The 15,399-nt window shown below is 36.4% G+C and overlaps 1 protein-coding gene across 2 annotated transcripts; it reads right to left on the bottom strand.

Moving 5' to 3' along the window:
• Nucleotides 1-1,197: 1,197 nt before the first annotated feature.
• LOC104898782 (hypothetical protein) lies at nucleotides 1,198-8,520 on the bottom strand. Of its 2 annotated transcripts, none has more exons than XM_010685889.4 (5): nucleotides 7,939-8,520; nucleotides 7,309-7,400; nucleotides 5,197-7,182; nucleotides 2,934-3,099; nucleotides 1,198-2,007 (listed from the first exon to the last, which is right to left on the bottom strand). In XM_010685889.4, the coding sequence occupies exons 1-5, from the start codon at nucleotides 8,048-8,050 to the stop codon at nucleotides 1,397-1,399; spliced, it is 2,967 nt and encodes a 988-aa protein (XP_010684191.1). In that variant the 5' UTR covers nucleotides 8,051-8,520; the 3' UTR covers nucleotides 1,198-1,396. The 2 variants fall into 2 exon arrangements, with proteins under 2 accessions (XP_010684191.1, XP_019106355.1); XM_019250810.3 differs by lacking the exon at nucleotides 7,939-8,520 and adding an exon at nucleotides 7,481-7,608.
• Between the last annotated feature and the right edge of the window lie 6,879 nt (nucleotides 8,521-15,399).

Here is a 15,399-nt window from a genome sequence, read left to right as displayed (position 1 = left end):
TATTGATTTATTTTGGTTAATTTGAGCATGTTTCTCGAAATTTCTCTGGGTTCTGCTATGTTGATGACAGCTCGTCCTCCTACTAGACTGTCCAACCTCGTAAACTGAGTACGGTTCTTCTCCCATGCCCAAGCCCAAGCCCAAGCCCAAGCCCAACCTCTTCACTGAATGCACCGGACTTGGACTTGGACTTCCATAAGAGCAAAATTAGGTTTACACGCCTCCATAATAGCAGACTCAACCTCTTTTTTGACCTTTGTCCATTCTCGCATGCACGTAGAGCTTTTGTGACCTATGCGCCCCCACTGTTGGCAAAACACGAAAGTTTACCTTTCTTTGTCACTTTGATCCTATGTTGAGTGACCATGTGTCCACCCAAGCCTGGATGGCCGCCTCCAAAAACTCTCTGTCATCAATAAATTTACCAGCAACAACAAGATTAAGAGTAACCTTCCGTTGGGATAAACGCCTCAAGGGGTGGATTAGAAAAAAGGTCCTTGTTTTCGGTGGAAAGTGACAAATTGTGCTGGAAACTAAATGGACTAAAAACCCAATTGACCGAGAAAAAGTAGGAAAATTATTACCTGAATGATATTAAAAAAATATTCTTCTAAAAAAAGCTAAACCTGAAGGTTGAACCAACTAGACAAATCTAAGAGTAGACTGTAGACCAAATCAGATGGTATTAGAAACGATTATAATAAGAGGGAAAAAAAACGCGAATTTCGATAGTTAATATGGAGACAATAATTAAAAGTTCTTTATGGAGTGAAAAGATAAGTGTACTCAATGGAGGAAATATTAGTTTATGTGAGTAGGATGCTTGAAACTGACATGCACTTTGTTTAGAGAGAGAGAACCTTCCCCTACCTTAGGTATAGACCATAGGAAGCTGACATTTGCCATCTCGGCATGGCAACCTGATGTGCTTAACAAATTTGTTAGGGGCATCTTTCGGATATTGCATTATGTAAGATTTGATATTGTGACTTTAAATTTTAGTAACAAAATTTTAACCATTAAATTAAGTGATATTTGATGTTATTATTTTAATATAAAATACTATTAAATAAAATTATCTTACCCGAAACATAATCCAAGCCTAAAATTTGTTACATAAAACCGAACCCTCGTGTAGTCATGTTCGGACCTGCCTGTCATATACTACAATACTAGCACCTTAGGATAACAAACACGTAGACATTAACAATATAATTCATATACTTGTAGGTTTGGAGCTAACCAGTTGATTCGTCATCCTACCCTTGTATCTTTTAAATTTGATTCCTAAAGATTTTTGACAGCTTATTATTCTCTACCGAACAGATCATTGATCAGTTCATAAACATATACATACAGTTAGATCACATAAAGACTGGAAGTTATACCAGACTCTCTACACAGAAAGACATTCTACTATTAATTCATCTATCAAACATGCCTCAATATCCCTACCTACAGCACTCATGTGCTCTCCAAGCTTCATCCATTGCATGTCGTTGAGTATCACCATGTCATTTTCCGCTGTCTTGTTTTCGTGCTTCTCTAGCAATTTATGCAGCTCAGCTTTTAATACATCTTTCAACCATTGAGGACTAATGTTCTTTCTAGGTTTCTTCACCCACGGCTCCATATCTACAAACTGCTGAGAGATCTCTACAACTCGAAAATTTATATGGTCAAACAGTATTCTCCGTTCTGATCTTAAACATGACTCCAGTTCACCATATCTCTTCTCTAGATCTTCGAACACCCAAAGGCCGATAGGACAATCTGGGGAGTGCCATGTTCCAAGAAACAACTCACAATCAGTTTTGTCAAGCCCGGAGAGAGTCAGCACATCTACCAAGTACCAAGATTCCCAACACTCTCCAACTACTGGAGGAAAGTGCTCGATACGATGCATCTCTGTTGATTCCTCGCCATATTCATCACTAGAAAGAACTATAGATCCTTCATCATAAACTTCAGATTCCAGCTTAAGTAGTTGAAGTTGCTTTCTCAACCCTGAAAATGGAACAATATTCAGAAAGATACTTCACCAAGAAAACGGCAAAACTTAAAAAAAATGTTAGTACAGATATAATATTGGCATATAGGTAAGTAAGAATGATCCGTACAACAAGAATAACAGTATCACAACCACTGCATCTAGCAAAAGTTACCAGACACAATAACATGACACCAACTGTACACAAAGTTGGTTCTAGTAGTAAGTATTTCCAATCTTTTTATATAACCCGTGTAATAAATGGGTCCGGTTAGTATCATATCCATCCGACTTCCCAGCTACACTGAAAGCCAAATTAAAAGATACGTAACTTAATCTGATCAAATGATTGAATTCTTTAATCGCTGAAGATCATGCTGGAAACCGATCAATTGCTTGCAAGTAAGCCACAAAACACAAAGTTGTGTGATATTAAGAGGATCAGCACACAATACAAAGTAGTGATTAGAGTAATTAGTTCTGGCAGCAAGTAACGATCATATATTATTATAGCACAGAGAGGAGAGCTACAAACCCATGTTACCTAATTCACTCACCATCGCCCCCTCCCCCCAACGAGAAACAAAAACCACAATGAATGTGCCAATTTGGTACACTTGTTCACTATTATTATCATAACTAGGTAGTGAATCACATTTCTGTTCCATGTATCAGATTATACCACGTTCCAGGTAGCATTGGTAAAAAAAGATCTTACTCCCTTGTGTATGTTAACATCTTTTCGACTTCTATGTATATCAATTCTTCAACGCAATTTATGCTCTTATTGCATGCTAAAGGCAACTTCATTATCACTTATCATCTTGAATAACAAAACTATTTAGTCGTTGGTATCATCTCCAGTCTAAAAGATGTTCAAGAATATGATGCACTTTTTCAGGTAAAAAAAAAACGAGGTTTTTATATTGAGATAGATTCTCACCATGAAGTTCAGCACTAACTCTCTCAAAACACTCTGAACCAGATGAAATATCTTCAACAAAAGGAGGTTCCAAAACTGAAACAGGACTAGGTTGCTCAGACTCCTTGCTGCTTGCAGAAGATTCTGCATGAGTTGCAGCACATTGCAAACAAGATGAACCTCCTACCTGCAATATCAAGACAGCCATATAAAGAAGAATTCAACAAAGGGAAAAAGAGTTCAAAAGTGAACGAGAAGTCATAATAGTGCAAGCTCTAACATTTTAAAATGAAATTCCAAACTTCATAGCGGAAGTATAAATTAAGATTTGAAATAAAGTTGACTACCCATATTAACTGGACACATTCACTTAAATCCCCTCATACACTTCCTTGGATTATTCAAACAAGTACCGCGGTAGATTTTTCATATGACAATCTGTTCCTATTTCTATTATTAGAATCCATACTAGTAGTGACACATGTTCTCGTACATGTTTTAGAGTACATTAAGATACAAAAGCTTACAAATACCATCTATATACTGTATGTTGAAACGGAGATACTAATGCCTTTTGCTTCAAGAGATAGATTCGTCTTCTCCTAGCTCGTGCATATGTACAAACAGAGGGTAGTCTGTATGGATGTTGCAGGTTTAGAACCACCGATTTCCACAGACACTTACAGTGACAGAGACAAGACGTGAGCCCCACTAGCCACCATCATTCCTCATCCACTTTAGCAATTTGTTTGGATCAGAAGAAATGGAGAAAAAGAAAGGGAAAAGTTCCCTGGTTTGCGAAGGGGTTGGGGAAATGAAAGGGAGGGAAAGAGGAGATTCGCCTTCCCTCTCTCTTAATTAAACATCATTTCTCCAAAATTGGAGAGATTTGGAGCGACAATGGAGCTCCACCTTTCCCCTGCCTTTCTGTCCCCTCCCCAACCTCCTCTTTCCCTCCATTTTCCTTTCCTTTCTATGTTGCTATCCAAATAAAGTGTAAGTCCTCAACAATGACTGAAACTCCCAAGACGAGTTTTTAATAGATTGAGACCATAAATTGCTGAGATCTGCCATCTCGGCATGGCAACCTGATGATGAAAGAGAGATTTGAAGGTTTTTCTCTAGTTTTGATTTCCTCCAAATTAGATGTTCACTAAAATTGTTTTTTTTTTTTTTGGGGGCGGGGGGGGGGGGGGGGGGGGGGGTTGAGTAGAGGAAAAAAGTTTAGAGATAGGGAAAGTAAAAAAAATTATCTAAACTAAACCTGGAAAAGATATGAGTCTCTCTCCTCTGGCTCCAACAGACTAACAATGGATAGTTCATATGCGTAATTTTTTGTTTTTTGTGGTTTTGTTAATAGCCACTAAGAAATTTGTTAAGCATCACAATACATGCCATAGTATTTACTTCAATTGAACATATAGGCTTCCATACTTATTGATCGATAAACTCGCAATGCTTCTGAATCTCATACTTTACATGGAACGTTAATGCCAAACTTTTTTAGAATCTTCGACTTGTACTCATAAGAAATTATGGGTAAGTCAATGTCTCATATAGTAGGTACAATTAGAAAGACTTAGCACTTTTATATGCAGAAGTTTAACAGATAACTGAGACAGATCACGGACAGCTCATTAACACTAGAGAATAGTTTGACATGTAATCCTAGAGCACACAATTTATATTGGATAGTCAAATATGATGCAGAAAAGGTAATTCCAAACTCTGCATAGGATTTTTGAGATATCTAGAGCAGTAATACTAACGATCGTTTAGTTTGAACCAATAATTAGCTTTTCGGGAAATTTCCAAACGAACGATTTGAACGAAACCTTTTATGTCATTGTTAAGTAAATTGATTCCTGGAGCTATCAAAAAATAGTTAATTTAAAATTAACAGGACCCACACAGGACTAGGAGCTCACAATGACACGAAAATATTACAAGAATCAGTGCCAATCTCTCTTCACTTCTCCATTATCTAATATACCCACCAACAGTGCATATTTATGCCTGAATTCCTCATATATAAGTTCTTCTGTTCCCAAATAACAATAAGCGATAATTAAAGATGTGGTCCAACCAGCAGACAGGAAATTTTATAGTTTGACATAAAAAATGTGCTTGGTTCATTTAGATAATACTGGGAAATAGTGACCAGAACAATAGGCCTAATCCAACCTTTGCAAAATAAATGTTTTTTAGCCTAACAATTATAGAGCAATAGAAGCACAAATTCAATAGGTCATGAGCTCAAATGAAAAAACACTAAATGTCAAACCTGTGGCAAAAATGGCACATCACTTGTAGAGGCACCATCTTGTGGTAAAATACAGGAAGGAATCTTCTGTACCAGAATCGGTTCATCTGGACAATTTAAAGATCTGAAAACGTTTCCATGTTTGCTATCCACCTCTAGATTGTGGGATACACGTGTATCATCCCTGCAGGATGGCATCTCTAAGATTACAGCTTTTACATCAGGTGAATCCTTCCCATCAGAGCTATTCTTCATCATATTTTCACTTTCATGTACATCATCAAATATTTCCGCCCTTACTGCACAAGACTGGGATTTCTCAACACTGGGTTTTTTACTTTCCAATATAGATCCATCTTTTCTTCTAATTTCCCTCTTAATTCCCTTATTTCTCACAAAACCAATGCTTTCTTTCCGGACCAAAAACCTTTCTGCAGTTATTGCTTCACACTTTGTGCTAGATTTAGGATTTCCAAGGTGATTAACAGAAGCTGGAAGGGATCTAGACCTTGGTAACTTCTGAATACACTCATCTTTCCAACCATCCCTACTGCTGATACCCAGAGGATTAGTCAACTTTTCAATTCCATCATTCCTCCCAAATCTGCGAATGCACTCATCCCGTGCAACTGTAGTGTCAAAGCTTTGTGGCCTTATGTCCACATCTGGAATAGCAAGCATTTCACCCAATGTGCTGCCTTTACTAGAACTAGAAGCCCCAAGCTCTTCAGACCTATGAGTAATTTTCCACCTCTCAGAGAGTCTCTTTTTCCCCTCCACATTGACTGATGACTCTCTATAACGTAATGTTGAAACTTTCTTATGTCTAGTCCTATTAGATAAAGTCCGGGAACTTACAAAACTCACCTCTGATTCAGACGAATCATTCTCTGATGTATCATGTGAACTCTCATCAGCCGAATATCCCTTATATCCAGATGATGAAACATTAAAGGAATCTACACCTAATCGATCTCTCATTCGGCGGGTGATTTCCCTGGCTAGCTCTCTGGATTCCCGAGATTTTCTCCCATAAACGTCATCATGTTTGCTTCTCTTTCCCCTCACTTCAGGCCCAAGATGCTTCAGATTCGAGCATTCATTATACAGCTCAAAATCAGACTGTGGCTCACAAGGACTGGTGGATGACGCAGGTTTAGGAATATTGAGTGCCTTACCAAGGTGTGGTTTCAAAACCACAATCTTTGTGGCAATGGAAGAAGATTCCTCATCCCTTTCAACTGAGAAATTTGATTTATGCAGATCTGCACTATGTCTATCATACACGTCATGGTTACAGCTACCCCAATGTTTCTGAGAATGGCTAATATCAATCTTCTGAGAAGCTTCGCCACCTGTCTGACTCCCTATGGCATCAATATTACATTTTAAAGCATTCTTTGAGTTCATTCCCAACATACACCCATAATACGATTCAGGAACATTGTGCAGATCATGAAGATGTTTCGAAAACATTGAATCAGGTTCCTGAAGAAACTTCAACAAAAGATCTCTATTAGAATCAAGCAACTCAATTGCATCATGAAATTCCTTAGAATGCTGAAGCTTTTCATCAGTAGAAAAGCGTTTGACATCCATGAATTTCTGTCTTATGAACCGAATCTCATCTTCACTGGATATCCGATTGGAAGATGAATGAGAAGTGTTGTTTCTTGTTTCCACATTTGATCTACCCACAACTTCATAGACATCTTTGAATTGCTGCTGCCCTGTACCATTCTTCCTATGTGATCGATTGTCGTGAGGTTTGATATTCTTCTGAAACCCAGATGAACTGGAACCCCGCTGGTGACTATCAGAAAGTCTCTTCTGCTTTTTGTTAGTATTGAGCGGAGCAGGCAACCCATCAAGACCCATCAATCTAGCAATAATACTCGGTGATCGTCTTCCAGATTCAGTTTCCTTAGTCATCTCATCTGCCAATAACTTCTTCATCGTGATCCCACTTTGCAGCTCCGCGCTGCTTCTTCCCAAATCAAATGGAAGCTATAATAGACAAGTAACACAATTGCTACAAAATCAGAAACTCCACAAACCAAAAGCTAAAACAAAACCTTCCATAAACCCCAACAAAGAAAGACGACAAAGAGTCTTCAAGTATATAGGAACTACCTGATTTTCCTCAAAACTCGCAACGCTACTGCAAGTGCTCGAACGAGACACCAAGTTCGGAAACCTATGCTGATTCCCAACTATCTTGTTACCTGAAATAAGACCCACATATCAAAATCAACCAAGCTCTAAAACATGATCTGCACCCAGCAGAATTTAACCGATTTCCGACCTTATAGTAGCTCAATAGATCCTAAACAGCCACAAACAACCAAACAAACAGCTCAAAACTTCATCCATCTATAAAATCATGAATAACCACACAACTACCAAAATTCAAGGACACAGAAAACAAAAGGTAGGGTTACCATAAGAAGAGTAGAAAATAAGTAATTTCTAGAAATGCAAGCAGCATCATCATAACCTACAACTAGCTATTAATCGTCAATGCAGCAAACGAAATCATGGCGCTACCCACTTAACAAACTGAAAGTGACTACCAACAATTACGGCATTCACTTTTTCGTTTTTGTTATTATTTTCTTAACCCCAAAAAGTAAGACACGACATGCTAACATCTAGCACAATGTATTATGTATCCAACCTCATAAAATTAATTTCGGGTCGACTAACATGAATCGTCATAAGAAATCATTTTCGCAAATGAGGAGAGAGAGAGAAAGTAGAAACCTTTTGGGTGAATTGGGATAAACCAATCTTCGGAGCTTTGATCAACAATAGTAGTAACCTTAACTGGTGATGAAACCCTAGCATGCGTTCTTCTTCGCCTAAATCTATCCATTTTCAGTCATTTAAATTGCTTCCTTTTTTTATGCTACATTAAAAAAGCACTAAAGCAAACAAACAAAAAAACAAATTCAGGTAAAAAGAAACCCTTGATTTTTATTTTTTTAACTTTTTCACAAAGGATTTAATTCAAATTCAAAATGTAGTAACTTCCAAAAAGAGCTAAATAAAAAAGAGAATCTAATCTAGTCTACGTAGATCCTAGAGTAGAAGAAACGACACAAAAATGAGAAAATAATGAAGAGAGAGAGAAAAAGAAATCACAAAAGGAGGAGAAAACTACAGGAGCTAAAGATAAGCTAAGTTTGAAAGTAAGAAAACAAGTGGAGAGAGAGAGTGTATGTGTGTGTCTATGTCAAGCAACGGCGGACATTAATGGCGGCATTAGTTTTCTCTCTCTAAAAGTTTTTCTCTCTCTAAAAAGTTTTTCTCTCTTTTGTGTTTTTGTTTTTGAAGTTAATAAGAATTCAAATACCGAAATCTGACAAAACATGTAGTAGGAGTGTAGTGTAGGACTGACCCTCTGCGCGGGCAAGTCATCTTGTCCATGTGATCGTCCCTTATTGCCACGTGTCGGCATGGTAATTTATGTGACACATCTTTAGGAAATTTTTTTAAGAGATGGTGATTAATTAAATTTAAGTTTTTTGGAAATTGATTAATTAATTTGTGTGTGCTTTGTTTAATCACTACTGGTTAAGGGTTACTTTTTGGAAAAAATTTCTTCGAGAATGTTAAGTGAGTAGTTTTTTCTTTTTTGACTGATTCTGTGGACGATGTTTTATTTTGTTTGGTGTAAAAAAGTGGTATACGAAGGACATGGTTATTAAATTAAAATTAAAACCGAAACGTGATGTGGTTAGCTAAACTAATAAAGAACTTCAGCTGATATAAGGTGTAGATCTTAAGAAATACTCTGTTGATGGTGGGTGATCTTCAGCGTTTGCGTGTTCGACTTTACTTTGTTAAGTGATTTGCAGCGGCGAAGTTTGGTGTGGTTGTGGTCTTAATTAGTTTTATTGATTTAAAGTATCGTTTCTTATTTAATTTTTTTGAGTTTCATATTTGAACCTACAGTCAGATCTTCATATTTGAACCTACAGTCAGATCTGTTGGAGGGTCAAGCAGGTTCAGTTTAACAAACAAATTCAGAACATGGTTGTAGAGGTAGACCAGTTTACCAGCAAAATAAAATACAACCATTGATCATCATGATTTTCTTCAAAGATATGATAGGGTGTACAGGGGTCATGATCCTCTTAATCCCAAACATAGTCTTGTTACTACTTTATTTACTTCACGATTGTTACTATCATTTTTATGTTTGGATAATATTTATTATGGTACATTGCATCAAGCCCCAAAGGGTTTAATGTTTGATATTTATATAAGCGTGAAGACCCAATCATACAAAGAAGCCCATGATAAATAGTCAACAACTAGTAACCCATAAAAGAAAGTACAGCATTCAAGAATGGTCAAGAAATGAAAGTCAAACGACGCCAAAATATAGACAAGGACGTGGCTGGTAGTTAATCTAATTATGGAGCATGCAAGAACGTGGTTAATGGGATGTGATCACTATGGCGCCAGAAAATAACAGTTATGATTTGAATCATTTTATGATTCAAATCACTTCCCTCCAAAGAAGTGATGTGTTTTAAAATATACCGCAAGTGCACGGTGTCTGTTTAGCAGAAACTGGCAAATACGGGTCGATCCACAGGGAGAGGAGTTCTACAGATTTATGTTCAATTATCTAACTACTTCCAGAGAGGAAAAATAATTGAGGAATTAATAACTAAGCTAGAGTAAACTAGAACGCAGAAAAATGGGAATTTATCAAATAATTAAAAACCTAGGGCAATCGATCGGTCCACCATGCTTATACCAGATTAATCAATATAATATAGTTCAACAACACTTGGATTGAGGTTCAAATAACTAAAGTATTTCGTTAATTCTTGGTCAGGCATTAACAACTCTTAGATTAACATATGCCAGTACGGTCGCTCAACATAATCAAATCTACCTATTGTAACAAGCCTCTAATGAATACGATCTTTCGATTCTAATTCTTATTAGCTAAACATAACTCATGATATTGCGCAATTACATGAATTAAACAAATATAACAAATCAATAGGAATTATTCTAATTCAATCCAATTATTGAAGAACATCAACCACAATAAAAAAGGTATAAACATGGCTTCCCTCTCTAAACCTAGAAATAGACTACTCACTCATGATGATATTGAAAGCAATAAACATAATCAAAGTAAAAGAATTCATGAAATTAAACTAAGTAGAGAAGAATACCAAATGATTGAAGAACGATGAACAAGGAAATCGACGATCTATATAATCATCAAATGTAAAGGTTCAACAAAACTAGAGGGAATAAACTAAGTGTTTTGCTCAAAAAAAACGTAGAAAATAAGATAGGTTTAACGAAAATACTAAAAACCTATTTATACTAATTACAAAACCGGCAAAAAAACCCGAAAAATCGCGTCCTAAGAGTCCGCCCGGTCGGGCGACGGTGATTCACAACTTACGACAAAAAAGCAAATCCGCCCGGTCGACCGGGCGAGCCCGCCCGATCGGGCGCGCAAGCGATTTTGGATCTTTTCTCGCCCGGTTGACCGGCTAACATTCCTTGCATTTTGGTGAAAAATTGATTTCGCCCGGTCGGGCAAAACCGCCCGGTCGACCGGGCGAAGAAACAGTGATTTTGCGTCAACTTGTGAATGCTGTATCTCTCGAACCAGATGTCGGATTGGGGCGTGTGACCTATCATTGGAAAGCCCTTGAAGTCTAGTTTCCAACTCAACTGGAATTTCTTGATTATCAATTGTATATCAAAAGTTATGGCCAAAATAGTGAACAGGTGTCAGTTTTGACACTTCTTTCACCAACTCTTTGCTTCATTCTAACTCGGAATTGCCCCGAAATGATGCATTGTGATCCTTGTGCAAGATATCTTCATCTTCAATGATTAATAGGCTTGATCTTAGGTAATCATAATCAATTTGCATCAAAGTAACCTGAAAAATGATCAAAACACGCAAACGGGGAGTAGTAGAGCACAACTTACGTAATTCATTCCATTATGCACCTAAATGCTCTAAAGAGAGTTTCAAATGCAATCAAATGCATCTAAAAACTATATATAATTGTGACATATCAAGAAACAAGGAAGTTAGACATAGCTATATATGCAGTATAAATACAAGAAGGACGATCATAATAAAGACAACAAACACAACACACAACAAACGTGCACTTCACTTTCCTCTCTAGCGTAGCTTTAACCTAGATTAGCCAACCCCCTTTCGGGGTTATAGTTAGTCTTTAGCCTAGAATTAGAGCATGTATTGAGTACAAGTTTGTTCAATCTCCAGTTTTAGTCGAAATCCATTGAGGTATTCATCATCATGTTTATCCTTTAATTGTTCAGCCTGGTTTATCTTTATGTGTGTTATCAAAGAATATTTTTAGAAGTTTGTGATATATGTGGGAATATTCAGCTTTAATTAATAGATTAATTATTGCAATGATCAATTCATTTAATACCTATCGTCTGGATTTATTAGGCGTTGTAGTTAATTACATTAAGCTATAACAAAGTACGTTGGCAAGGTTTTATCTATTTAATAACGGTAACCCCCCAGGGACTAAGACTCCTGTGATATTCAGTATCTAACTATTGGGTTTGCATTGACTTGTTTGCAAAGTCATCCAACTGATTTTGTACCAACAGGTTTTTTGGCGATCGGAGTGGGAGGAAAAAGATTCATAATCAAATTGTGAAATTTTCCTCGTTGATAACTTTTGTTTAAAGTAGCCTTTTATTTGAAGTAGCCATTGTTAGTTTTTCTTTCTTGTCTTATAAATGTCGAGTACACGTTCTCGAAGAGATAGAGAAGGTCCTAGAGTTGAGCCAATCTCCCAAAATATGGAAGATATTAATTCGATACATTCAGAATCTAGGGTGCCTGAGGATGAAGGTGAACCAATCATGTCTCAGGAGAATCACAAGGAGATACTCCTCAAAGGGAAATTTCATCTCCAAGTAGTACTGGTCGCGCATCCTTGCACCAATTGTATGGGAAGTTCACTGAAATAGTGAAACAATTACTATTGCAGACCAGGGAGAGTTTAAGGTAACAATTTGATTCTAACTACAAAATCTAGCCCATGAGTTAGCCAGAGTCTTTACTGATATCCTTCAAAGGATAAGTGAGGAGAACAGAGATATTAACTCTAGGCAAATAGATCGAATACTCGTGAATATTAGTGATACGCAACCTTTACGGCAATGTCAACGTCTCTTGCTACTGAAATACTTACTCGTCTGGAACCATTAGTTAAAAAACACTACCAACTCAATGAAAAATTGCTCAAGGCTTTAGAAGAAGTCCCACTAAATAGGACACAAGGGGATTGTGGAATAACGTCAGATCTCCTAATAGCCTCCATCAAGGGTACATTTTTCTCATGTTGAGAATAGAGACCCATTGGTCTCAAGCAATCCACAAACATCCTCTCAAGAGCGTCGAACAAGGGCAAGTCCTTTGAGTCTTGGAAAGAATGGTCATGGGAATTTTAGGAGAAGTGACGAAATGGCAGCGGGCGTGGAGCCAGGTTGGCACCAGGCACCAGGACGTCATCAACCTTCTTTTGCTATGGGTGGTGGACAATTCGGAGATAACATACACCAACCTGGACCATCACATGGAGGTCAAAGCGAGGCAATGTGCTTTGTTGCAAATAACAATAGTTCACCCCATGCATATGTGCCTCTAAATTAGTCAACTATGGTTGGGAACCCTTCATCTACTACTATTAGTGGAAAAAAGCCCATCTGATGTGGTCAAAATCGGGCTTTCTGGTGCGGTTTTGATCCGCATCAGATAGGCCCACAACAGATTAGAAAATTAATCGGATGCGGTCCATGACTGGATCAGATTATAGCATCAGATGCGGTCCATGACCGCATCAGATTATAACATTTATTTATTAAAAAAAGCCTGCAACTTTACGCTGCAGAGTTGCAAGCTTATGCGTTGTACCAACAACATCACACAAGGTATTATTTTCGTATAATACAAGTATCTAGTACAAAAGCCAACAAAATCTAAAAAAACAGAAATAAAACCAACATATTTTCGTATTATTTTCAACATCAATTATAAAATAAACTGAAAAAAACTAGTATAGTACATTGAATTCATGCATTAATTATAAAATTAAAAATAATGAATATTCACAAGTTACAATATCTGAATGATGAAATAATAAAATTAGAAAACCTGAAATGAAAAATTGAAACTAATTACAGCATGAAAAAAATGAAACTAATTACAGCGAAAATTACCGAAAACAAAACAAAAACAAACCTAGATCTAAAAAATGAAAAAAAAGGGAAAAGAACTGAAATGAAAATTAACGAAAACAAACTTAGATCTAAAAAAACGGATTAAAGGAAAACAAAAATGTGGATGTAATCATGAAATCAAATAAAAAGCGAAAATAAAGCAAAAAAATCTGGTAAAAAAACGAAAAAACGGAAAAAAAAAAACCAATTTCTTTGATTCTTCGTCTCTTCATTTCGCTCTTTTTTCCCCAATTTTGCTTTTTGTTCTTCATTTTCTTCGTTCTTTGTGTGGGTTTCTTCGATTTTTGCTCGGATTTTCGTTCTTTATTTTAGTTTCTTTGTGTGGGATCCTTCGATTATTCGGTGCATAAGGGAGGATTAGGGAGTAGGGAGGGGAGAGAGAGGAGAAGTGAGGGAGTTAGGGTTTGAGAGGCGTTGAGAGGAGGGAGAGAGGCGTTGAGAGGAGAGAGAGGCATTGAGATGGCGTTAAGAGAAGAGCGAAGGGAAGTGAGGGAGTTTTGGGTGTTAGTGGAGTGGAGTGGAGTGAGGGATAGGTAGGGTTTGAGTGGGAGTGAGGGTGGGAGTGGGCCGCATGATTAATATGGGGAGCTGATAGGCCGCGTCATTTTAGGGCGTAAAAAAAATCTGATGCGATCCTAGAAACAGCATAAGATTTTAAATAAAAAAACCGCATTAGATTTTAAAAAAACCGCATCAATTTTTTAATCTGATGCGGACCACAAGAGGACTGCATCAGATTTTGCTCCTAGCTTTTCTTCTCATTTTTTAATTGAATTTCTGATGCGGTTTTGTACTTGAAAAATAAAAAAATCAAGCACACATCGCGTGTATTATTTGCTAGTATATAAAATGTGCACCAATGGGATCAACATTCCTTCTATCATTGACTCGACTATCGATGTCTCTATTATTAAAAACTTTACCAAAAGTCTAATAGTTTCTTGCTCTTATGGAGATAGAAGAGCTCTATCAAAAAGTCTAAAACAAAAGGTCATAGATAGAAAGTCAGTCAAAATACAATCAAAGCCTTTATTCTTGGTTCCTTCATAAGGTGAAGGATTTTTTTTAAAAGTGTTTTTTTTTTCAAAAACCACCTTATAAAATATAAAATTTGTGAGAAACCACCTTATATAATTATTTTTGCGAAAACAAATCTTAAACAATTTTTTTTTGCGAGAATAAATCTTATGCCATATTATGATCATTGATCCAAGAATCTGACATTTAGCATGTCATGTGCAAGGCAAGTGGCTTTTTAAACGAACCCAACAAAATCCATGACATGGCCAATGTCGGAACCTTGGATCAATGATCGAAATAAAGCATAAGGTTTGTTCTCGCAAGAAATTTTCTGTTTAAGGTTTGTTTTCGAAAAATATATATATATATATATATATATATATATATATATATATATATATATATATATATATATATATATATATATATATATATATATATATATATATATATATATATATATATATATATATAAGGTGGTCTCTCACAAATTTCATGTTTTATAATGTGGTTTTTGACAAAAAAATCTTTTTTTTTTTTTTTTTACAATAATCACATTATAAGAACAATTTTTTCTAGATAACCATCTTATATTATTTTTATATAAATAACTACCTTGTATCATACCTTTTCTTTTAAATCACCACCACATGACCTTTTTGTCAATAAATCCGTTTGTGAATTGTGAGGCCCACCATTTCAATTTCCCTCCAAGTTTTCTTCGTCCTGCCTTGTCCATTGTAATTTGTAAATGAAGAACAATTAAGCTCAAAAAATTGGAAAAGTAAATATCGTCTACAGAAACGAGCTTAAGGTTTTCACTATGGGTCAAATTTCGAATCTTGTCCACCAAGTAGAAGACAAATTTCAGCAGCAAAATCAAGGTAAATTTCATGCTTTCGTAGATTAGGGATTATGAAA

This window comes from Beta vulgaris, chromosome 7, assembly GCF_026745355.1.
Source record: "Beta vulgaris subsp. vulgaris cultivar EL10 chromosome 7, EL10.2, whole genome shotgun sequence".
NCBI lineage: Eukaryota > Viridiplantae > Streptophyta > Magnoliopsida > Caryophyllales > Amaranthaceae > Beta > Beta vulgaris.
The sequence above is the reverse complement of the archived record's forward strand: the minus strand, read 5'-3'. Positions and strand labels throughout refer to the sequence as shown.